Source organism: Notolabrus celidotus, chromosome 7 (assembly GCF_009762535.1).
Source record: "Notolabrus celidotus isolate fNotCel1 chromosome 7, fNotCel1.pri, whole genome shotgun sequence".
In the NCBI taxonomy this organism is placed as follows: domain Eukaryota; kingdom Metazoa; phylum Chordata; class Actinopteri; order Labriformes; family Labridae; genus Notolabrus; species Notolabrus celidotus.
This window is the reverse complement of record NC_048278.1, coordinates 36,015,598-36,038,794: the sequence shown is the minus strand read 5'-3', so window position 1 is coordinate 36,038,794 and position 23,197 is coordinate 36,015,598. Positions and strand designations below refer to the sequence as shown.

The window sequence follows — 23,197 nt, the reverse complement described above, 5'->3', positions numbered from 1 at the left end:
ATCCATGCCTTTGTCACATCCCGGCTGGATTACTGCAATGCACTTTATTTAGGAATCAGTCAGTCCTCCCTCGCACGTCTCCAGTTGGTCCAGAATGCAGCCGCTCGCCTTTTAATTGGAGCACGTAAAAGGGAGCACATAACGCCCATTTTAGCCTCCCTCCACTGGTTGCCTGTGCATTTTAGAGTCCATTTTAAGATTATTTTATTTGTTTTTAAATCTTTAAATGGTCTCGCCCCGCCCTACCTCTCTGAGCTGATCCATCTCTACGCCCCTGCTCGGTGCCTCAGGTCAGCTGATCAGCTGCTCCTGGAGGTACCGAGGTCCAAGCGGAAGCTCAGGGGGGGGTAGGGCTTTTTCTGTCGCTGCTCCCAAACTGTGGAACGATCTTCCTTTAGCCGTCAGACAAACCCCTTCACTGTCCACTTTTAAAACACGTCTTAAAACCCATTTTTATTCCCTGGCTTTCGACTCAGCATGAGACCCTGCTCATGTTTTAGTGCCTTTTTATTTTTTATTGTTTAACTTTAATTTATCTTATTGTTCTTATTGATTTTATGATTTTATTGTTTGTTTTTATCCATTATGTCTCTGTACAGCACTTTGTGTCCGACAGCTGTTGTTCTTAAAGTGCTTTATAAATAAAGTTGAGTTGAGTTGAGTTATTATGCCCTGTAGCACTTTGAGATTTGCTCCAAATGTAAAGTGCGTGATAATTAAAATTCATTATTATTATTATTACTAAAGCAGTTATAAATGATTGATTACTGATGAAGTTATTATGGTAACAGTGGCTGAAATGGAGGAATAACTTGTGGCGTGTAATTTACACAAGAAAATGTTTATTAAAGATTCTGTACAAAAAGTATGTTTCATGTAGTTTCTTGCAAAACACAATTCAGATGCAGAAAATAAACATCTGTAAACCAAAAGTTGAACACAACTTATTTCCTAATGATCACATCAGCTGTCTGTTCAGCATTTGTCTCAACAGAGACAAACCTAGCAGTCACAACGACCTGCATCATCACCGTGCGTCCATGTGTCCTCATATGATCCATCAAATATGTCCTGCATAAAAATGTGTAATGTCACTTTTTTTCATCATCTCTATGTGGCCATAGCATCCTCTTCTGTCTCCTCTGGCTCCGCCCCCCACACCTGGACACGCCCCTCCATGGCTGTGAGGAGGCAGGTCTCAGAGGGGTGGAAGGACAGCGACTGGACGACGGCTTTCCCGACGGGTATCTTCAAGGACAAAGATCCCTGGAGGGGATAAAAGAAAATCAAATATTTGACTGAGATTTGAAGACACACTTTGAATTGAAGTACACTGGATGTTTCTGCACCCTGTAGGTTTATGTTTGCACGCTAATTCCATCTTTTATACACATCCTACCTCTGTGGTTTTAAATGCACAATAAAAACAAACACAACACTGACCTCCACCAGGTCCCAGCAGTAGACGTGTCCGTCTTCGGAGCAGCTCAGGACGTGTGTGTCTTTACTGGTGAGGCAGCAGTCCAGCTTATAGCCCTTCATCTTGTGTCCTGTATACCTGAGGGAAACAAGCACACACACACACACACACACACACACACACAACATTCTATAACAGTGTATTTTAGAACAGACTGAATACCTAGCACTGTGTTAATGAAGGCTTGACGTACTTATATTATAAATCACTTTGAGATGAAGGAGATAAGGCTTGCAGTGACATTTAAAACTCTGCTTAAAACTCACTTCTATGTGAATTCATCTATTAATATGCTTTTAATTTCTTTTTAATTTATTTTATTAATTTATTTGAATTAATTAATTTATTTTGACTGTTTATTGTTTTATTATTTCTTTTTCCATTTAATATTTTAATGTTATTAATCTATTCTTTTCTATTTTCTCTGATGTGATGTCATCTTCTTCTAATAATCTTTTTATTGAAATTTAATGCCTTTTTTTTTTCTTTTTACATTTTTTTTTTTAATTGTATTTGTTTTTTATATTAATATTTATTTATTTTATAATTAATCAGTTAATTAATTTGTCTTGTATTTATTTATTTATTCATTCATTCATTCATTTATTCATTCATGTATTTGATTATTATTCTTTCTTTCTTTCTTTCTTTTCTAAACCCCTATATAATGATTTATTGCTCTACTGTTTCATCATTTTATTCTGTTTAATTTGCGTTTAATTAAGGTGGATGACGGCGAAGGGAGGCCTCTGATAAAAGACTGGAAATGCCATGCTTCATGTGTGATAGTTCAGTTTTTCTGCAGAACTGCTCATTACTCTATGACTCTGAGAAGAAGAATAAAGCTCTCTGATTCAACTGTGCTGGTCAATGATGCTTTTCCTGAAGATAATCTTGTAAACTGTAAGACTTCAACTGAGAACAGAAACACACTCATAGATTAGAAATATTAAAGTGATGCAGACTTTAGGACTCTGACTGAGTCCTGACTTTGCACAAAAAGACCCAACAGTACTCACTCTCCCAGCATCTCCCCGGTGCTCTTGTCCAGTAACCTGACTGTAGAGTCCAGACTGGAGCTCAGAGTGCATTGACCGTCCTGACTGAAACACACACATGTGATGGGACCTGGAACACACACAAATATACACACAAGTTATATCCTGGTCTCCCTTTTTAGTGTTAGTTACAGCGTCTCAGTGGCATTTCCCTGATTGTAAACAAACATTTCTAAAGTCATTATGTTACCATTACATCTTCTACTATAGCAGTTGGTTGTTATTCTTTGTACTCTTTATGACTACATAAAAATGACTTACTGCTGAGGAAGTCAACATGCAGTTGTCCCATCCTCAGGTCATAGCGCCTCACTCTGCCATCCACTGACCTGAAAACAAGAGAATATTTTCAAATATGGCACCTTAAAGTCTCAAATTAAATCCTAAATCAACAAATGGAAAGGTAAATAAAGTAATGACAGAACTTTGATTCAACTTCAAATCAATCTACTGAAATCTAAGACATCTGCTATGTCAGTAAGTTGTGATCAATAAGTAAATAAAGGTGTGCTGTTGAGAAATAGACTGTCGCTTTAGAGTACCAACCAATCAGAATCAAGTATTTAAGACAGCCATGTAATAAAATGTTAACATCAGCTCTCTGTTTTCATGGCCTCATGCGTGACTGTGCTGACCCGGTCAGTAGCTCGTGTTGTACGACTTTCAGGCTGCTGATGCCGTCCCGAGCCTCGTCTAAGATCTGGATGGGCTCAAATCTTCTGGACCTGGTGTCCCAGCACCGGACTGTCCCGTCTATGGAGCCTGGAAGAAGACAACAGACACACAAACAAGATCAGATTTACATTCAGGAGAAGTCTAGATGGGAAGTTTAACATATGATATAAATATAGAGTTTAATTATTACAGAGGATGACTCTCCAATAAATGAATGATGTATTTTGTGTTATAAGAATATTTTCTGAATGAACTCACCAGACAACATGACACTTGCCTCCTCGTTGAACTGGACACAGTTGACTTTCTGTAAGTAGACATTTTTAAATGAATTTAAAACATTGAAAAAAGCAAAAACTGACGTAAGAAGAAACACACAGAGAATTTTAAGAGGAGAAAACAGTAATCTGAATCTGCAGAACTGACCCCAGCATGTCCTCTGAGTTTGCGTGTGACCTGTCCCGTAGCGACGTCCCACAGGATCACCGTCTTATCAGAGCTGCACGAGCAAATCAGGCTGTTGTCGTACGAGCTGTTCAAACAAAAACACACCTCTTTTAAAAATCATACAGGGGGTGAACACGTCTTAAACACACCTTTAAGGCACTTTTGTTTCATTGCAAAAAAGAAAGTCTTGACATGTCCATCACCTGTCAGCATCCAGGACCTCGTATCCGTGGCCGCTGTACGTTTTGAGCAGAGTCCCTCGGCTCACACTCCACAGCTTTAGAGATTTGTCACTGCCGCAAGACAGCAGGTAGTTCCCATCAGCTGAGCATGCAGACATGAGACAGAGGGAGGTGTGAGATGTACAACATTTCAAATATGATATCCAAATGTTTTGCATGATGAACAAGCTGCAGCCGTGTCAAAAGTCTGACAAACAGCATGATAAATATCTTCACCATTGAAGCGAACAGCCCTGATGGCTCCCTGCTGACAGTCGATGGTCTTGAGCAGGTGTTGGGGAAGCTGAGGAGCCTCAGGTTTGGGTTCAGGGAACGACATGACAAAAACTGTGCAGGAAAACAAAGCATAAAGAAGGTCAACAACTTCCCATCGCCTTTAATACATTGATATTGTGTAATTCTGTAAATTTGAATACATTATTTACTGCAAAGTCTTTGTTATTACAATATTTATGCTTCAAAATACCAAACTTATTTGCTTGTAAATATAAAAAATATAATTTTGGGGCTTGCCTTAAAATCTAATGAAGTGTTTTAGTGGATGAAAAGAGGGAAACAAAGTAAAATAAAATTATTATTATGCCTAAACAAGTCATCCAAATGTGTGGATGAAAGTTAACAAACTTAAAACAACACCAAGAAATATTTTAAATTAAAAACCTTGACAATTTGCAAACTCTACACACCTTGATCCCTTATTTAGACCTCTGACTGTATTATTGTGTATTTATTTTAATATTTTTTAATCTTTATTGTGCTTCATTACAGTAATGGCCAGACGTTTTAAATAAATAAAGCTAGAAAATGAATATATACTGCACCACTAGCACAAATATACATATTAAGCCCTCTTAAATGGCAAAAAATGAAGTTACAGATGAAAATAATGGTCTTTAAATGGTGTTTTAAGCTTAATTTCAGTGGTTAACCTAGCAGTAAATAAGTTAAAAGCTAACAGTTCCTACTTGCAGCAGATCTTTACCTCCATATACTCACTTATAAGTTATCCAACCTGATTAATAAGAGTTTCCAGGCTGAAAACATGTTTAAATTCGTGCAGAAGTTAATATAAATCACACGTTTCTATCATCAATGGTTTTCTCCATTCACTGTAACTTCCTGTTTCCCAACAAGCGCAATGCACCATGGGAAAAAAAGAGTCCCTTCAAAATAAAAGCCCGAACCCTCATCTCTGTAAAACCACCCGTCACATATCATACAACGGAATCCCTGACGCTTTTATTCTGAAATTCCCCGGATGTGCTTCCCCCTGTGCCCCCATCTCCATTCATGAGGAGCCTCATCAGCTGTCTTTCTGTCATCTGAATCTACATTTCTCTATAACTGGTGACAACAGGAGATTTATTCCATGTCGAATATGTCTTCCAACAACATGTCGGACCCAAGGCGACAGAATAAGATATTAAGGTGAGTGTTTCAGGGAGAGAGAGAGGAGTTATTCTACATGGAAGAGGCTAACGGTGACGGCTAACTAGCTAACCTTTAACACACTTCACGGGTAAAGCTTAAAGGGATTAACAGGAGGTGTGTTAAATGTAGCTGAAAGGTTTAAACACCAACGAGTTACTAACAAATAATTATAAGTTACACTATATTTTAAAGTTAGCATAGGCTGTCAGTTAATTAGTAGCAGCTCAGATGTGTAGAGATAGTGTGTTTCCTGTCAATGTTTAATTCCCTTATTGCCCCCTTCCTCAGTTGTGACCCTCAGTGACCAAACCACTGTCTCTGTCTTGTTGTAATCCCTCTGGTGAAGTCTTCTTTGTTTTAACACGTGGATATCTTATGTGATAAGGTGCCTATAACATTGTGACAACAGTGAGCTTAAGGCAATTTGTTGTTTTGGTATATCAGTGCCTCAAATATACAAAAACAGGCCCATAATGTAGTGGAGAAACTCTCCCATCCTGCATGGAGCTTAGACCCCTCACCCATTGAACGACAATTGGCTAAAGGAGAGCAAATAGTGGCCTTTAAAAACCCAAGTTTGGTTGCATTTCAATCAAGGTATAATGCAGCTTAGGGCTGAACATTAACCTGCACATTTACTGATAGTGCAATATGAGCATTTGTAGTTGATGCAAAAATCACTCAGCATGTGGTATGGACATACTACCTGTTAAATAGAGGCCTGGGTGTTTTGAACATGCTTTTTTATGCAGTCAAATGAAGCTTTAGACAGCTGTCTGCTTACCTTAGATTAATTGGTGACCATTTAGTGATGATTAAACTGAGTTTTGGATGTATCTTGGGTTCAGGAGAGATATGTCACACTCACAGGTAATGAATACAATACAAAGGGAAGTAGGGGTACAATAGAAACTCAGTTATTTTAGCTAATGCAATCCAATGCAGCTTTATTTGTAAGGCACCTTTCATGTATAAGAGTACATGCAGCACAAACAGATAGAAGAGATACAGCGATCAATAAATAGTAAAAGATCAAGACAAGAAAGATGATGATGAAATGTTTTAAAGGGGACATATCACGCATTTTTCATCAATATATATTGGTCTAAGAGGTCCCCAAAACATGTCTTTAAAGTTTATGCTCAAAAAAACACTTTGAAATCAGATTTTGGCATGCCTGAAAAGTCCTCTTCTTCAGTCCTCCTCAGAACACTCTGTTTTCCCTCTGACCACGCCCCCTCCGGAAGTGGATGTGCCTCGGCTCTCCAGCACGTTGATCTAATGTTTACATGTTGGCTGAATATACACGGCTGCTCAGAGATCGCGTTACTTCAACCCTCTGAATCTGATCCTGACGGAGAGGCGCCTGCAGCAGGACCTTTCTGAAGGATTGGTCACAGATTTAGTGTTTCTTGTTGTTTTATTTGTCAGTATGTCGACGTGTGTCTTCGTACACAGCTACAGCTACAGCTATGAACATATAGCTATGTGGCTATGCTAATTAGCTCTAGCACTTATCCATGACAAATAAAAATCATCCACTAGATCTTCAAATCTGCAGACGTGGGGAGTCAAACCGACCTTTGTGTTTATTAAGACAGCCTACAACTAGCATCCCTCCCTCCTAAGCTCCTTGTTAGCACACATTTGTGCAGGTAATGAAAAACGGAGGAGGGATTCAGTATTATTTTATACAGTCTATGGGCTGAACAAGCTCCGAGCTCTGACTCCGTGATAGACCGGATATTGTTGTTACGTAACAAAAACACTGAAGTCTGAAACGGCTCGTTTCACACACATTTACAGAAAGGTGGAGAAATCAAAACAGGGGCAGAATGGATTTTTTTCATTCTCGGGGGGTTTGTAGACAGGGACACATATTTCAGGTAAAGAACCATTAAAAAGTCAATTTTGCATGATATGTCACCTTTAAAGAAGGAAATAAAATCAAGGCGGTAATAAAGATTTTCAAAAAGAATGAAGGAGTAAACTAAAATCAGTTAAACTTAAAAAAAATTAAAATAAATACTTGTCAAAAATAATTAAAAATAAAACAAATAAATTGTGAAATTAAATTAAATCAATTTCTGAAAACATTAATTAAAAAGTAGAGCAGTTGCTACAAAATAAAAGCTTTGTTAAAATGATTTGAAATAAATTTTAATTTAAAAAAAACACAGATAGAGCTGGCTGATCTCAGGAGGAGTAAGGATGTTAAGAGCTTTAAAAATAAGTAAAATGACTTTAAAATCAGATCTAAAAGAAACAAGGAGCCAGAGGAGAGTTAATTCAACTATTACAGTGTGCTCTTATAAACAACATGTAAGAAAGTCCATCCATCCATCCATTATCTTGACCGCTTATCCCGTTAGGGGTCACGGGGGGGCTGGAGCCTATCCCAGCTGGCTTCGGGCGGAAGGCAGGGTACACCCTGGACAGGTCGCCAACCCATCACAGGGCTAACACAGAGAGACAGACAACCATTCACGCACACACTCACACCTACGGGGCAATTTAGAGTGACCAATTAACCTGGTGAGCATGTTTTTGGACTGTGGGAGGAAGCCGGAGTATCCGGAGAGAACCCACGCATGCACGGGGAGAACATGCAAACTCCACACAGAAAGGCACCCGCCCGGCCGGGGATTCAAACCAGGAACCTTCTAGCTGTGAGGCACCAGTGCTACCCACTGCACCACCGTGCAGCCCTTAAAATATTAATTGAAAGAAGGAATAAAATAAGATATAAATACGAATAAAAATAAAAATGATATTTAAGTAAAATAAAATGAAATATAGATAAAATACTTAAAATAAAATAGTAAAAATTATATTTAAATGATAGAAATAAAATTAAACTCTAATAAAATATATACAGAAGTGCAGAATAGTTTGAATTATCTATGTATGAAAGCACTGGGAATGAAGGTGATATTCTCACACATGTGGGCCGTGTGTTGGGTCTCATTATGACTCTTCAATTCCCAATTCAACTTCCAAAGCAGGCTGAGTGAAAAGCTGTTCAACAATCATGACATTTGATATTGTTAAAGGGACATAGAGTCAGTGGTGCAGCCTTAGATCTGACCTCTAAATCAACAACACCTCATTGTTTGTTTTGGTTGTTTGTTGCAGATACAAACCCCCCAGCACAGAGTCCAACCCCACCCTGGAGGACCCCACGCCTGACTACATGAACCTGCTCGGCATGATCTTCAGCATGTGTGGGCTGATGCTGAAGGTGACCTACACACTCTCTCTCACACTCACACACACACTGTGACTCCCACCTCTCCCTGATCCTCTGCCTCTGTGAGGTTTTATGTGTGTGTGTCCACAATAAGGGGATGAATGGTAGACCTTGGTCCAGCCCAGTCAGTCCATTTAGAAGATTAAAGGTAAACTCACCTTTTTAGATGAAAGGATGAAGGGCAGCTTTTGACTTTGGGTACTGTGGACACAAAAAAGGAAACAAAGAGGGGACATCAGCAGGCCCGAGCGGCCTCTCAGTGGAACAGGAGATCGTTTGTTTAATTGACTTTCTCTGGATCCACTGAGAAGTTTCTCCTCTCTCTTTATACCCACGACTACTCTCTCAACTTTCTCAGAGCACAAGAGAATCAGAGAGTTAGAGTCAGTAAACACTCATCAAAACACTGGATGATGGAAGCTTATCATGAATTTGCTGAGTCATGTGTCGTCAAACTCTCTCCTGTGTCGTCATCTCTCTCCAAAGATACACTCAGCCTGTTTCTTCTGTGTTGGTCTGACACATGACCTGATGTTGTTGTTGTTTGTGTGTGTTTCAGCTGAAGTGGTGTGCCTGGATTGCCGTCTACTGCTCTTTCATCAGCTTTGCAAACTCCAGAAGCTCAGAGGACACCAAACAGATGATGAGCAGCTTCATGTGAGTACCGTGTGTTCATGCATTCATAATTTAATGTTTCCATAATTACTGAGCTGAGCGTTACAGAAAGACAAGTTCATTAGGGTAACCTCTATTTACTCCAGGAACATCTGTGACATCGCTCTCTTTGAAACCACCAGTCAAAAATCAAAAATTAAATCAATACAATAAAATCAGATAAATACCAGAAAATAGATGAATAAAGAAAATATAATCATTTCAATAAAATAGAATCAGATAAATACCAGGAAATAAATAATAAAATAAAATAGGATTTTAAAAATTACAATAGAATCAGATGAATACAAGAAAGTACACAATATAAATAAAATAAGATTAAAAAAATACAATAAAATCAGATAAATACCAGAATTTTTTTTTTTTAAAGGTGACATATCACGCTTTTTTCATCAATATATATTGGTCTAAGAGGTCCCCAAAACATGTCTTTAAAGTTTATGCTCAAAAAAACACTTTGAAATCAGATTTTGGTCTGCCTGAAAAACCCTCTTCTTCAGTCCTCCTCAGAACACTCTGTTTTCTCTCTGACCACGCCTCCTCAGGAAGTGGGTGTGGCCTCGGCTGTCCAGCACGTTGATCTAATGTTTACATGTTGGCTGAATATACACGGCTGCTCAGAGATCGCGTTACTTCAACCCTCTGAATCTGATCCAGAATCTGATCCTGACGGAGAGGCGCCTGCAGCAGGACCTTTCTGAAGGATTGGTCACAGATTTAGTGTTTCTTGTTGTTTTATTTGTCAGTATGTCGACGTGTGTCTTGGCAAACAGCTACGAACATGTAGCTATGCTAACTAGCGCTAGCACTTATCCATGATAAATAAAAATCATCCACTAGATCTTCAAATCTGCAGACGTGGGGAGTAAAACCGAACTTTGTGTTTATTAAGACAGCCTACAACTAGCATGCCTCCCTCCTAAGCTCCTTGTTAGCACACATGTGTGCAGGTAATGAAAAACGGAGGAGGGGTTGAGTTGTATTTTATACAGTCTATGGGCTGAACAAGCTCCGAGCTCTGACTTCCTGTTACAGACCGGATGGCGTTGTGACGTAACAAAAACACTGAAAACTGAAACGGCTGGTTTCAGCACACATTTACAGAAAGGTGGAGAAATCAGAACAGGGGCAGAATGGATTCTTTTCATTCTCGGGGGGTTTGTAGACAGGGACACATATTTCAGGTAGAGAACCATTAAAAAGTCCATTTTGCATGATATGTCACCTTTAAATGAAAACATAAAAAAAATGCTATATAATCATAAAAATTCAATAAAATACATAAATAAATAAAATAAAATTAATACATGAAATAAAAAAAAAAGATTCTCAAACAATGGTCATAGTGACAATAATGCAGTCCAGGGCTAAAAGAAAATTTCTCTGAATTTTTCTGAATCTCACACCACTGCTAACCTATTTCCAGCGACTGTTGCTAATGTTTTCTTCTTCTCTTGCTATTTAATGTAGCTAGCATTCTTCTTCTCCTGTTCCTAATACGGTTAGTAAACAGCTTTAAGACGCTCTGTAGCCACCGTCTGGTGGGAATACTGTATTACAACCAGGCAGAGGAGAAAATGATGGAACGACTCTAGATTTTTCTGGAAGTTAATGAATATTTGAGCATTTCAAAATCATGACCCATCACTGCTATCAACACAAAACAGAAGAAGTTTGTGTTGTTGTGTTTGCATTAGACCTCTTCAACACCACAGCCTTGGAATAAATAATCAAAACCACTAGTCCAGAGTGTCCTGCATGTCTGCTTATAACAAAACAAATATTTATGCTTGGATATTTCCCTCAATTCCCATGGAAAGTTTCCAATTTGGAGTATTTCCAAAATTCCAAGTTCCCCACAGGTTTGGTGACTGTTTCTATAAATAGAGTCATCAGGCTTTAAAGAGAGAGCGATGAAGCAGCTGTTTCTTAGACGCTCCACGTTATCAGACACTGCCAGTGGCAAAACCAAAACCAGTTAGCTGCTTGATGAAGAAACCCAAAGCTGCAGTTCCAAAACATGTTTCATTTTGATCCCTGATTATCTAAGTCAGACCTCATTGGACACCACTCCCCACCTCGCCGCCTCAGATCCTCAGATGCTAATCTCTTCATCCTCCATTAACAAGACCAAGCACTGCACTTTGGGGGACAGGGCCTTTGCCATCGCTGCACCAACTCTCTGGAACTTTCTCCCTCCAAACTCAGCAACTCTGACTCTCTTCACTCCTTTAAAAACCACCTCAAAACCACCAGACATCTACTCCCTCCACACCTCTGTTTTTTGTATTATAGTCCTATCAATTATTAGTTGTATTAGTATTATTATAAGTATTGAAATAACCAAAAGACTACCTGATTCCTGCTTTCAGAACCGCCCTGCAATTTATCAGAAGTGCTGTAGTGAAGGGTTACTTGAAGGAGACTGGAGGGAAAGATAAAGCGGATGAAATAAGTGCAGCAGAGGGGACACTTTCAATGTTTATTTGAGCTCTGTGAAATCTAAAAGCTGGAGACGATTCAAAGCTTTAGATAACCGGAAACTATTAAAGCTCCTCCTGCGTCTCTCAGAGGAGTGTGTGTGCTCTCTTTTAAAACCTTGATTGGACCTTTGAGAACCAGGAGTCGCCCCGTCCTCCGGTCACAGAGCGCTCCGTGTGTGTTTACGTTGAAGTCTTGAATTATGCAGATTTCAAACTGCAGGTTAGACTCACGACTGTCTGCCACCGGGGGGGGGGGGGGCTGAGATGAGCCAGCTCTAATGTCCAAAAGCTTTTAACCGTCTGACCTCCAGAGGTGGGACATTTCCATTTGCTTATAAAAGACTACTACGACAGGGCAGCCGTCCAGGCCTCGCAGACAGACTCCCAATGAGGAGGATACCTTCCTGCGCCAGCGTCTCGATGAGGTTGCATAAAGACAATAAAGACGAGCTTGATGCCCTCGTGTTGTGGTAACGCAGAATGTTTGGCTCAGCGTTTAATGTTAGACCATGAACTGAACACTCTGGTTCAAGGCCAGTTTCAGGACATTCGTCAGTTGCCAAGATGTGATGTAAGTATCGCTGTGGCGTTAAACAGAGGTGAGTGATGATACAGGAGGACAGAGCGGTGCCTGCAGACATGAGGGAGTTATGTTGGGTGTGTTTCAGCTTCAGTTTGCGATCCTGTTCCAGCTAGAGGAAGCAAATGCAAAGTTTTATTCCTGAATCAGAAATACTAGGTCAGAAGGGAAGGTACAGGTACAAGTACTTTATTAATCCCCATGGGGGAAATTCAAGTTTTCACTCCAGTTCTTTGTTATACATTCAAACATGCACTAACATGCAATGGACATGCTTAGGAGAGATGTCAGAGTGTGGAGGCTGCCATCAACCGGCGCCACCCGAGCAGTTGGGGGTTCAGTGCCTTGCTCAAGGGCACCTGGTCCAGCACCTCTCCAGCCACCAGTTAACTTGCCAAACTTTGTCCACTCTGGGACTTGAACCGGCGACCCTCCGATTCCCAAGCCAAGTCCCTACTGAGCTACTGAAGAGTTATTGGTCTACACCTGGGTTAAAGCTGGGGTTGGTAGTCTTGGAAAACTAGCATGAATTTGAATGTAGCATGTCTTCAGGACTCAAAACGACGCCCCCCCGTTCACATGCACGAGCGCCACTGATTCATGACCATATGATGGTGACTGATTCAAAACCGGTCCTCCTCAAAACATTCTCATAGTGAAAGTTAAAAACACAAACAAACATGGCTGCTGTTAGCACTCACAACTAGCATGCTAGCATTATCCAGTTGTACTGGTGACACGATATCAGGAGAAAAGTTATAACACATATATAATACTGTAACAGCTCTACTGTTTGTTAAACCTGTTCAGTGTAGATGTTCTTAATTCCTACAGTGTTGACAGTCAGTGAAGGCATCAGGAGAGGTGTAGAGTGTGTGAGCGGGAGAGAGGAGAGACAAGAGGAGAAGTTCTTCATTCATTCAAACATTGATTGTTGTTTTGTTGGTTGGCGTGATCACGGCCGACAGTGACCGGTTATTAAAGATCAACGTGTTCACCAATCGGCTCGTCATCACTACAGAGTCCGGACGGACGCTACAGTACATCTACATTTCTGTAGGACTTACTAAATGTCATTAGTTCTTTTGCTTGTTGGTGAGAGCTTTTTAGACTCTGATCCGGACTACAGTCCTGAGCAAAGCACCTCATCGGGTCAGAGGGGACAGGCCTGAGGTCGAGGGAGAGGGGCAGGAAATAGAGTCAGGGGAAGTAGAGGCAGGAGGCTGGGGAAATGTACGCGCAGGAGGCGGGCAGAACGGCAGGACAGGATTTGATTGGTTTAAAAAATTGAACCCCAAAAACGATGATTGGTTGGTGTTTTCCCAGGTTTACTCCGGCTGTAGATAGCAGCTTTTTCTCACTCTTTTTTAAGAACACATCATGTATTGATTACCATCAGGACATAAAGATCATTCTAACCAGTATGACAAAAAGTGGATCTAAATCTGACGACCAACCCCAGCTTTAAGTGGTTGACTGATGTTGGTTTTCAGGGCGGATATTGATCCTGATTCTAAGTAGTTCAGGAGACAGATGTGCATTTATGGTAAAGATGAAAATATGTGTCAAAATTGAGAATTCGGGATATGAGAAACTCCAACACAAGCTGTGTTTTAAAAGACTTTTAGCATCATCACATCTTATACAAGAGTGACCAGTTAAACTTCCAGGACATAGTGGAGACAGTTCTTGTTACTACACCGGTGTGTTTTCTTTTAACCTTGACCGGAATGATGCTGTCCTAAGACGATGGACAAAAAGGGGGCGTGGTCGTCCAGCCAGGTAGGACGACCAAACCTCTTTTAAATCAGCTGACGTCGCCGCATCACGTGACTCTTCTGAGGAAGACTGCAGGAAGTTTGTAGTCGAAGCATGTGGAGGTAAAAAGAAAACACACTGGCTGATACAGATAATCGCCCAAGGTCAATAATCAGTCGACCCTTACTTCCCTTCCCTCATGTGCGACTTGGTTTGGAGCTGCTTGTAAATAAAAGACACAGATAAACAAAGCTGACTGTAATAAAAACACAGACAACAATAAATGATGAATAGGATCTAAAATAAAAGCCGATATCAGGCAGACAATGAAACAGTAAAATGAAGAGTCGATTTAAAAAGATCAGACGTCTGTAAAGACACAAAGATCCCCTCAGAGCGACTCCATCCAGACACTTCACAGAAACTCCTCCCGTGTTGACGTTTCCCCTCTTTCTCCCGCAGGCTCTCCATCTCAGCGGTCGTGATGTCATACCTCCAGAACCCACAGCCGATGTCGCCGCCATGGTAACCTAGGATCCAATCGCAGAAGAGCCAGGAAGTGAAATTGCGTATGTTTGAGTTAATGATGAAACAACTGATTGGCCCTCCGGCCATTGTGGAGGAAAAACAGAGACAGAGAGGAGGATAATAAGACAGACATGGAGGAGGAGGAGGAGGAGAGAGAAAGCAGATGGACACTGCATCAAGACCAAGAGATCAAATGTTCTTCGACTGCACTCTGATGTGTTCCTCTTTTTTTAACCTTTTCTACATTTGTTTGTTGATGAAAATGTTGCTCTCTGTTTTGCTGATCTGTTGCAGGAGGTCGTAAATAAAGTTGTACTGTTTTAAAGAGAGTGATACTCTTTCTTTCCCATGCTCACATGACATTTAAACCTGCATCATGAACTTGTTTTCAGCCTTTAAGTACTGTTTGTGTCGACTTCCAGCTCAGGTTTGTGTCCATGTAGAAGCATCAGACAGACTTAGGAAGTGTCTGGAAAGCTAAAGAAAACAATGATGAGCTTTAAGTAAAGTTGTCTAGTAAATGTTATTCTGTAACCTTATTCATGAGTAGAATTCATTTAGTGTCAGCACTCAGGGAGACTACAATACAGATCAAATAAACAAAAAGGCAGATTGAAAAAAACACATGAAAAGGTGTAGTTGGTTTATAAGAAGTATAAACAACTTCCCTCATTGAATACTGTTTTTATTTACCTTTGTCTTTACAACCCACACAAGCTAGAATGGTTATACACAGCTATAGCATTTTAAAAATTACACAATTAAAGTAAAATTTGAAAAAGTGAAAAAGCAGATGTTGAAAATGTTCTTTTAATCTGAATTTAACCATCACTAACGCCAGGTTTTACCCGATATAATATACCCAATACAAAGTACTTAAAGGTGACATATTGTATCTAAGAGGTCCCCAAAACATGTCTTTAAAGTTTATGCTCAAAAAAACACTTTGAAATCAGATTTTGGTCTGCCTGAAAACCCCTCTTCTTCAGTCCTCCTCAGAACACTGTTTTCTCTCTGACCACGCCCCCTCAGGAAGTGGGTGTGGCCTCGGCTCTCCGGCACGTTGATCTAATGTTTACATGTTGGCTGAATATACACGGCTGCTCAGAGATCGCTTTACTTCAACCCTCTGAATCTGATCCAGAATCTGATCCTGACGGAGAGGCGCCTGTAGCAGGACCTTTCTGAAGGATTGGTCACAGATTCTGTGTTTCTTGTTGTTTTATTTATCAGTATGTCGACGTGTGTCTTGGTACACAGCTACAGCTACGACATGTAGCTATGAAGCAATGCTAACTAGCGCTAGCACTTATCCATGATAAATAAAAATCATCCACTAGATCTTCAAATCTGCAGACGTGGGGAGTAAAACCGACCTTTGTGTTTATTAAGACAGCCTACAACTAGCATGCCTCCCTCCTAAGCTCCTTGTTAGCACACATGTGTGCAGGTAATGAAAAACGGAGGAGGGATTCAGTATTATTTTATACAGTCTATGGGCTAAACAAGCTCGGAGCTCTGACTTCCTGTTACAGACCGGATATTGTTGTTACGTAACAAAAACACGGAAGTCTGAAACGGCTGGTTTCAGCACACATTTACAGAAAGGTGGAGAAATCAGAACAGGGGCAGAATGGGTTCTTTTCATTCTCGGGGGGTTTGTAGACAGGGACACATATTTCAGGTAGAGAACCATTAAAAAGTCCATTTTGCATGATATGTCACCTTTAAAATATATCAAAATAAGACAATACATGACAAATTAGAGTAGTGTTATTTTATTTTAAACTGTGCCATGTCTAACAAAATGAAAAATAATGTATCATCGTGGGACCCTATAAAAATGCTCCAAAATTACTGAAAAATTTGGAATTCGGGACCAAAAATTCCCAAAACAAAAAATGATGAAACTGGAAACTTGCTGTTCGGTCCACCTATTCCTGGGACATTTGAGATTTCCTCTGATGAAGGCACAGTCTCCTTCACACACAAACAGCTTCAGGAGAGAGAAACAAAAAAGGGTGAAAATCACCTGAACAGTTGGTTTTGGAATAGGGAAACACCCACGCCTTCAAAGACGTCAAAGACGATGCTGAAGCTACCCAGGGACCCATGAAACTCAGACAAATGCAACATAATGAAAAACATATAAATTCGTTTTCTTGGGTAAAAATCACCCGGTGATAGTGTTCCAGGGTTCATAAATACTTAAAGAGCATCCAATGAGACCAGAACATGAACTTGTAATAAAGTATTGGATATGCAAGTCACATGGAGGCAACCTGAAAATTCAGATTTCTCTGGAATTAAGTTGAATTTGGAAAAATGGGCCAGTATCTAAAATAAAGCCACATTTTTCAGGGTTAAGTCAGAATTTAGGCATTGATATTAAAAATGTAAGTTAAAAGTCTCACTTAGGTCAGCAAAAGATGGTTTGTGAGATTGAAGTCTTATTCTTAAAAAAAAAATTTGCAAGATGGATTTATCCTCTTACCTTCATTCAGGGCCTGAATTACACTCGTGTAGGGAAAGATCCTTTCAAAATAAAAGTGCATTTCAACAAATTTGAAAAATAAAAGTGGAAAAAACGTATTTTACTTTGTAGTTTCATTCAAAATGACAAACTTCCATTAATTCAATATCAATTACATGAAAAGTGAAATATTTTAAGCCTTTTTCTAACATTGGCTTTTCGCTCATGCAGATCAGAAATCCATAACATGTGCTAAGATCAATCAAATAGGATTTATGGTACAGAAATGTCCAACTTCTGAAAAGTACATTTATTTATACACTCAATATTATATAGGAGAGTTGGCTGGCCGATCAAGCACAGAGGTATCATGGCCAGTAAACCATGTGGTGGGAGTTTTGGCGTTGTGGGCAGGAGCTGAGACCTGCAGGGAAAGGGAATCAGCGTCTCCTTAAAGCTTGTCAGCAGATGGAAGTGCTCTAATAGACGCTGTGTGGACTTTGAACTTGATCAAACAGAGTGGACCAACACTAGTAGATGACATGGCACCCCAAATCTTCACACCTTGGGCCACAGTCCAGTTCTTCTTCTCCTTAGCCCAGGTCACACTCTTCTGATGTTGTCTCTGGGTCAGGAGTGGATGGATGTTAGGAATGAGACAGTTGTGGTCTCTTTCCTGAAGACGTATGTGTTTGTGTGTGTGTGTGTGTGTGTGTGTGTGTGTGTGTGTTTGTGTGTGTGTGTGTGTGTGTGTGTGTGTGTGTGTGTGTGTGTGTGTGTGTGGAACCTTCCTCATCTGAGCTTTGAGTGTGCACATTCAGGTTTTATAGATCTCACATAATCTGGTGTGAGTCTCCCCTCAACTTCACACACACATGCACGCTCAAACACACACTCCAGCTTCCCATCTGCTCTTTCTCCTCCACCACACACACTAAGCATTAAGTGCTGTGTGTGTGTGTGTGTGTGTGTGTGTGTGTGTGTGTGTGTGTGTGTGTGTGTGTGTGTGTGTGTGTGTGTGTGTGTGTGTGTGTGTGCTGATGATGGACATGAAGCTGGAGAGTCAGCTGCATGTGACACTGATATAGTGACATATAACTCACGACCCCTCGGGCTGGGCTCTGCTGCACACACACACACACAAACACACACACACACACACACACACACACACATAGAGCTGCTGGTCTGCACTCTGAAGCCACACTTTCAGCACACCGCTCTGGATTTTCTGCTCATTTGGTCCTGACTCACGCTGCCTACTCCCTCTCTTCCTTTCATCCCATTGTTGTTATTTTTAAAGGAGTCATAATGCTGCGTTTGTTGTTGATTGCTATCACAGGAGAGGATATTGAATTTATCTGAGTCAGCAGCTATCGTCTGAATTGATCGGTGGGCTGCGTAATTTGGATATTAAAAGCTGTCACAGTTTGCTGAGTGTCGATCTGGAGTTCAGTGGGTGACGGGCTGGAGGCGATTCTTTAATTAAATGTGATCTCCATATTCTGCTCTGCTGGGTCAGACTGCAGGGAAACAGGCCTCCCTCTCACTCCGACACTAGAGGGCACAGCAGCTTCACAAACGAGTGAGTCTCTAATGAAACGTGAGGAGACAACATGAGTACAGGATCTGATTAGTTCGTCTGTTCATAATGAAGCTGTTTCTGCCACATTTAACGGCAGGGTGGAAAAGCACAAGATATAAATCTAGAACAAGCTTTTGAGTCCCAATGAAGTTTGACCCAGCAGAGAATGAAAACCACAAAACAAACTACACCTGAATAATGATAAATAGACAATACTGTGCATGTTATAGCGCCTCACTTAAAGGTACAGTGTGTCATTTTTAGAAGCACTTAGCATCACCTAAAGATAAAATATATTTCGCTTTTGTATCTTAGAATGAGCCTCTAATATCTACTAGAGCAGGTCTCCTTCATAGACTGTATAAGACGTCATCCATCTGTTTCTGAAGCGCTGTTTTGAGGCCAATCGGCGGCGGCAGCCATATTGGAAATGTTGAACTCAACATAACTGCTGTCGAGCGAGTGTGAGGTAAAGAGGCGGGCTTTGAGCCTCCTAGACAACAAGCTACAGTGTTCCCGCCTGTCAATCAAGTCAGCTGTGCCTCTCATTGGAAGACTGGTAATCTTAATATCTTTGAAATTGCCGTGTTATGAGAAAATTCACCCCCCGTACAGTGTGTGCCGATCAAGAAATGAGCTATCCAGACTACACTTGTTTTTTGTACCAGGCTGTAAACAAACAGGCTTTTTTGAATTGGTGTGTATGTGGTGTCCGGTAATTCTGGAGCCAGCCTCTAGTGGACACTCGAGGAACTGCAGTTATATATATATATATGGGCATTTTCGCCTAATAACGGATAGGACAGCTGAAGAGAGACAGGAAATATTGGGAGTGGAGAGCGGGGGAAGACATGCAGTGAATCCTGAATCCTGTATAGCAGTATGATGAAATCTGGTCAAACTGGTACATTTATATTAATAAAATGTAGCTATGTGCAAATGAAAATAAAGCAATGCTGGATTTAAATAGAGTACTCTGATGTTTTTCATGTGATCCAGTCTTTGTTCTCAGGGCATGAGGAGCTCAGTGTGTGGAAGGGGGGACTTGTTAAGGGTCAGTACAGAGCTTAAACTGGGAGCTGGAGAGCTGCTGAGGTGCCCTTGTGAAAGGCAGCAGACCCGTTAATGCACCGGCTGACTATGAGGAAGAAACCTCGCTCTGACAGTTCTCCATATTGATCCATGTTTTTGGTTCCAGTGTTTAGAAGTGTGTATTTCAGGCCTGTGGTGTCGAATAACAACAGAGGGAAAAAAAAGAGGAGATCAATGAAGTGTGGCGACTCCTTTTTGTTGTTCTTGCTCTTTCAGAGTAGCTTCAGTCCACATCACCAGCTAACTCTAAAACCCTCTGCTTAAATGAACAGCTCAAGTCAAACTCTGTCAGCCCTCTCTAGCTTAATGGAGGTCAAAGGTCAAACTCTACGTGGAGAGTAGTATGTAAAGCATTAGAACTGTTAGTAACTTAAACAGGCATAAATGAATGCCACACCTTGAGTCAAACCATGCCACTGCTCGTTCTGACTAGACTTCCACCAGATCTGCTCTCTGGTCCGTCAAAGGCTGCATTTTCAGAACGTGACACACAGCAGGACCGCCAGACAGCTGTTGTTCCAAGTGTCCAAGTGTCCAAGTGAAAGATTTAAATCTCTTTAACCCAAAATGTTGACAATAATAATAATATGTTTTATTTATAGGCGCCTTTCTGGACACTCAAGGTCACCTTACAACATACCAACTGTAAAAAAACAACACTCAACTGTAAATAAACACAACAGAATAACAACGCAATACTAGAAAAGTGAAAGTGAAGTCATTCCAGTCCCATAGAGACAGATTAAAGCGAGTAGGCTTGGTGGAAAAGGTGAGTTTTTAGGCGGGATTTGAAGGTGGTGGGAGAGGTGGAATTTTGTAAGTCCTGGGGGAGAGAGTTCCAGAGGCAAAGGGCCGAGTGGCTGAAGGCTCTCGACCCCATGGTGGTCAAGCGATCAGGTGGGAGGGTGAGTTGGGTGGAAGAGGAGGACCTGAGACTACAGTAGGGTGGGTATTTTTGTATGGAGGAGCTCAATGAGGTCCTGAGGAGCTAAGTTGTTGAAGGCCTTGAAAGTGAGAAACAGAATCTTAAAGATGATGCAGTATTTAATGGGAAGCCAGTGGAGCTGCTGCAGGACAGGTGTGATGTGGATGGTGGAGGGGGTTGTGGTGAGGATGCTGGCAGCGGGATTCTGAACCAGTTGAAGTTTATGGATGGATTTGTCAGGCAAACCAAAAAGAAGGGAGTTGCAGTAATCTAGGCGGGAGGTGACCAGGGTGTGAACCAGAATGGATGTACTGTTGGAGGAGAGTACACATTGTATGAAGTAAATCTCTTTAAGTGCGGCTGCTCATGGGACCTGTTTGGATCAGTTTCAAACTGCATCACCCCCCCCAGTCACCTCAGCTTCACCCTGACCTCCAGGCCTCGTTCTACTCTGATGATCACTTTGACCACACTGTTAAGATGTGAAGTGTTCACTACTCTAGATTGGATATTAACACTGCAGCCTGCCTGTGTGTGTGTGTGTGTGTGTGTATGCATAATGTGTGTGTATGCATAGTGTGTGTGTTTGCATGTGTGTGGACATGTGTTTGTGCATGTTTATACAAAACTCCACTGAGTCCCTGCAGGATAACAGCCGGGGTTGCTCTCTCTGTGTCCTCAAATGAGGTTAAACTGTGTTCAACCTCTGCAATGTTTCATTACCCAGTGTGCGTGTGTGTGTGTGTGTGTGTGTGTGTGTGTGTTTGTGTGTGTTTGTGTGAGGGAGAGTGTACGGCCACAGGCTTTAATTTTCAGGAGCAAGGTGTTATTATTGGACGTGAACAACAGCACTGTTGGTGGGAAGATGCTGATTCTGGCTATCCTGCACAAACACACACACACACAAACACAAACACACACACACTGGAAAGACTTTTGGACCATAACACAATACCCAAAGACTTAAAAGCGGTACAGAAGTGCTAACACTTGCACACATTCAAACGTTAGCGTGCTCAGCAGAGTATTTGGAGGCTGCAGCTCGGCTTGATGTGGAATTTAAAGAAAGACACAAAGTCAGATCCCTGTGACATTGGTCCTGCAGCCTCAGACGACTATCTCTTTAAATGATCTCAATAGTTCTCCATTCGCTTCTTAATCTCTTTTCTCTCTCTCTTAAAGACACATTTCTGTGAAAGGACTGATGACACCAGAGAGAGAGAGAGAGAGAGAGAGAGAGGGAGAGAGAGAGGAGGAGGAAAGAGCTGCAGTGAACTGAGAGCAAGGAAGACAGATTCAGAACTATTTTCAAGTGTCGATTCATGATACATTAAGTGTTTTATATGGTCTGTTCATGCACGATCAGCCAGAACATTATGTCTGCTGATAGGTGAACATTTTGTCCTTGAAGATGATATGATGAGAGTAAGGATGAGAGCGACGAAGGCCCAAACTGTGATGGTTAGACGACTGGGCCAGGGCATCTCCAAAACTGCAGCTTGTGGGGTGTTCTCAGTCTGCAGGGGTCAGAAGTTGCCAAATTGGTCCTAGGGTGGCCAAGGCTCACAGATGAACACGAGGAGCAAAGGCTGGTCTGTGTGGTCCCATCCAAGAGCTACGAGTCAGAACACACAATGCATCCCCAGTTAGTTGAGTTTGCGGCTGTGTAGCTGCAGACCGGTCAGGGTGTCCACCTCTGAAAGCTCCTACAACTGGAGCATGGAGCTGTGGCAGAAGGTGGACAGTGAGTTTGAGGTGTTCACTCTGCCTCCGAATTCCTCAGATCTCAGTCTGATCGAGCATCTGCAGGATTTGCTGGACAATCAGGTCTGATCCATGGAGGCCCCATTACAGAACTTCACGACTCCCAGGGCTTAAAGGATCTGAAATTGGATGCAAATTTGCACCAGTATAGTAAGGCACAGGTATCAGAGGAGAACTGTCTTAAAGAGAATGCTTGAATACTAATGTGCGCCACCATCTGCTCAGCTCTGATGCTCTGCTGCAGACAGTGCTGAGAGGATTTAAACCATGGAGGTGGTCCACTCTGCAGGACTAACAATGTGGTGACTTCTAACACAAGACTTCCACAAGAGCAGCACAGCACTGAATCTGATAGGTTTCTATTCTAGTCAATGTGTTAACTTCCACTGGATCCTCTCTGTTGCGTTCCGGCTCCGTCTCTGATCCTGCAGGTCAGAGCCCTCCGGATCAGATACACAAGACTTCTATTTGTGCCGGATGCCGGAACACGCCGCATCAATCTCAACAGAGCAGATGGAGCGGGACAGGAAGTCAGGTCATCCGGTTAATTTTCAGAATAAAACACTCTTTGTTATCACCAGATCGTATTTCACTTAACTACAACAACAAACCAAAGTCATGATGAGCGGAGCCAGGCCTGGAGTCAACAGGTCAGAGGTTTTCAGAGGACCAGAAAGACAACATGGATGAGGAGAGGAGGAGGAGGAGGAGAATCCTTGATCCAGTGATTACCGTGGGAAAGCCTCGGTCA

General features: G+C 41.4%; 2 protein-coding genes across 3 annotated transcripts; one reads left to right on the top strand and one right to left on the bottom strand.

Annotated features, from left to right (window-relative positions):
• Window positions 1-822: 822 nt before the first annotated feature.
• Window positions 823-5,052, bottom strand: wdr83 (WD repeat domain containing 83). 2 transcript variants are annotated; one of them, XM_034688666.1, is made up of 10 exons: window positions 4,885-5,052; window positions 4,119-4,229; window positions 3,864-3,984; window positions 3,640-3,745; window positions 3,472-3,520; window positions 3,174-3,300; window positions 2,800-2,867; window positions 2,500-2,608; window positions 1,444-1,558; window positions 823-1,266 (listed from the first exon to the last, which is right to left on the bottom strand). In XM_034688666.1, the coding sequence occupies exons 2-10, from the start codon at window positions 4,219-4,221 to the stop codon at window positions 1,111-1,113; spliced, it is 954 nt and encodes a 317-aa protein (XP_034544557.1). In that variant the 5' UTR covers window positions 4,222-4,229; window positions 4,885-5,052; the 3' UTR covers window positions 823-1,110. The 2 variants fall into 2 exon arrangements, with proteins under 2 accessions (XP_034544557.1, XP_034544556.1); XM_034688665.1 differs by having other exon boundaries at window positions 4,899-5,052.
• An 82-nt stretch (window positions 5,053-5,134) lies between these two features.
• Window positions 5,135-14,934, top strand: wdr83os (WD repeat domain 83 opposite strand). Its single transcript, XM_034688667.1, has 4 exons — window positions 5,135-5,330; window positions 8,469-8,574; window positions 9,143-9,240; window positions 14,542-14,934. The coding sequence occupies exons 1-4, from the start codon at window positions 5,272-5,274 to the stop codon at window positions 14,606-14,608; spliced, it is 330 nt and encodes a 109-aa protein (XP_034544558.1). The 5' UTR covers window positions 5,135-5,271; the 3' UTR covers window positions 14,609-14,934.
• Window positions 14,935-23,197: the final 8,263 nt, after the last annotated feature.

Coding starts and splice junctions, on each gene's coding strand:
- wdr83os (XM_034688667.1), top strand. CDS start 5,272: ATGTCGAATATGTCTTCCAACAACATGTCGGACCCAAGGCGACAGAAT. Junction 5,331..8,468: donor CGACAGAATAAGATATTAAG/GTGAGTGTTTCA, acceptor TGTTTGTTGCAG/ATACAAACCCCCCAGCACAG. Junction 9,241..14,541: donor CAGATGATGAGCAGCTTCAT/GTGAGTACCGTG, acceptor TTTCTCCCGCAG/GCTCTCCATCTCAGCGGTCG.
- wdr83 (XM_034688666.1), bottom strand. CDS start 4,221: ATGTCGTTCCCTGAACCCAAACCTGAGGCTCCTCAGCTTCCCCAACAC. Junction 3,301..3,471: donor GGCAAGTGTCATGTTGTCTG/GTGAGTTCATTC, acceptor GTCTTCTTCCAG/GCTCCATAGACGGGACAGTC. Junction 2,868..3,173: donor CAACACGAGCTACTGACCGG/GTCAGCACAGTC, acceptor TCTTGTTTTCAG/GTCAGTGGATGGCAGAGTGA.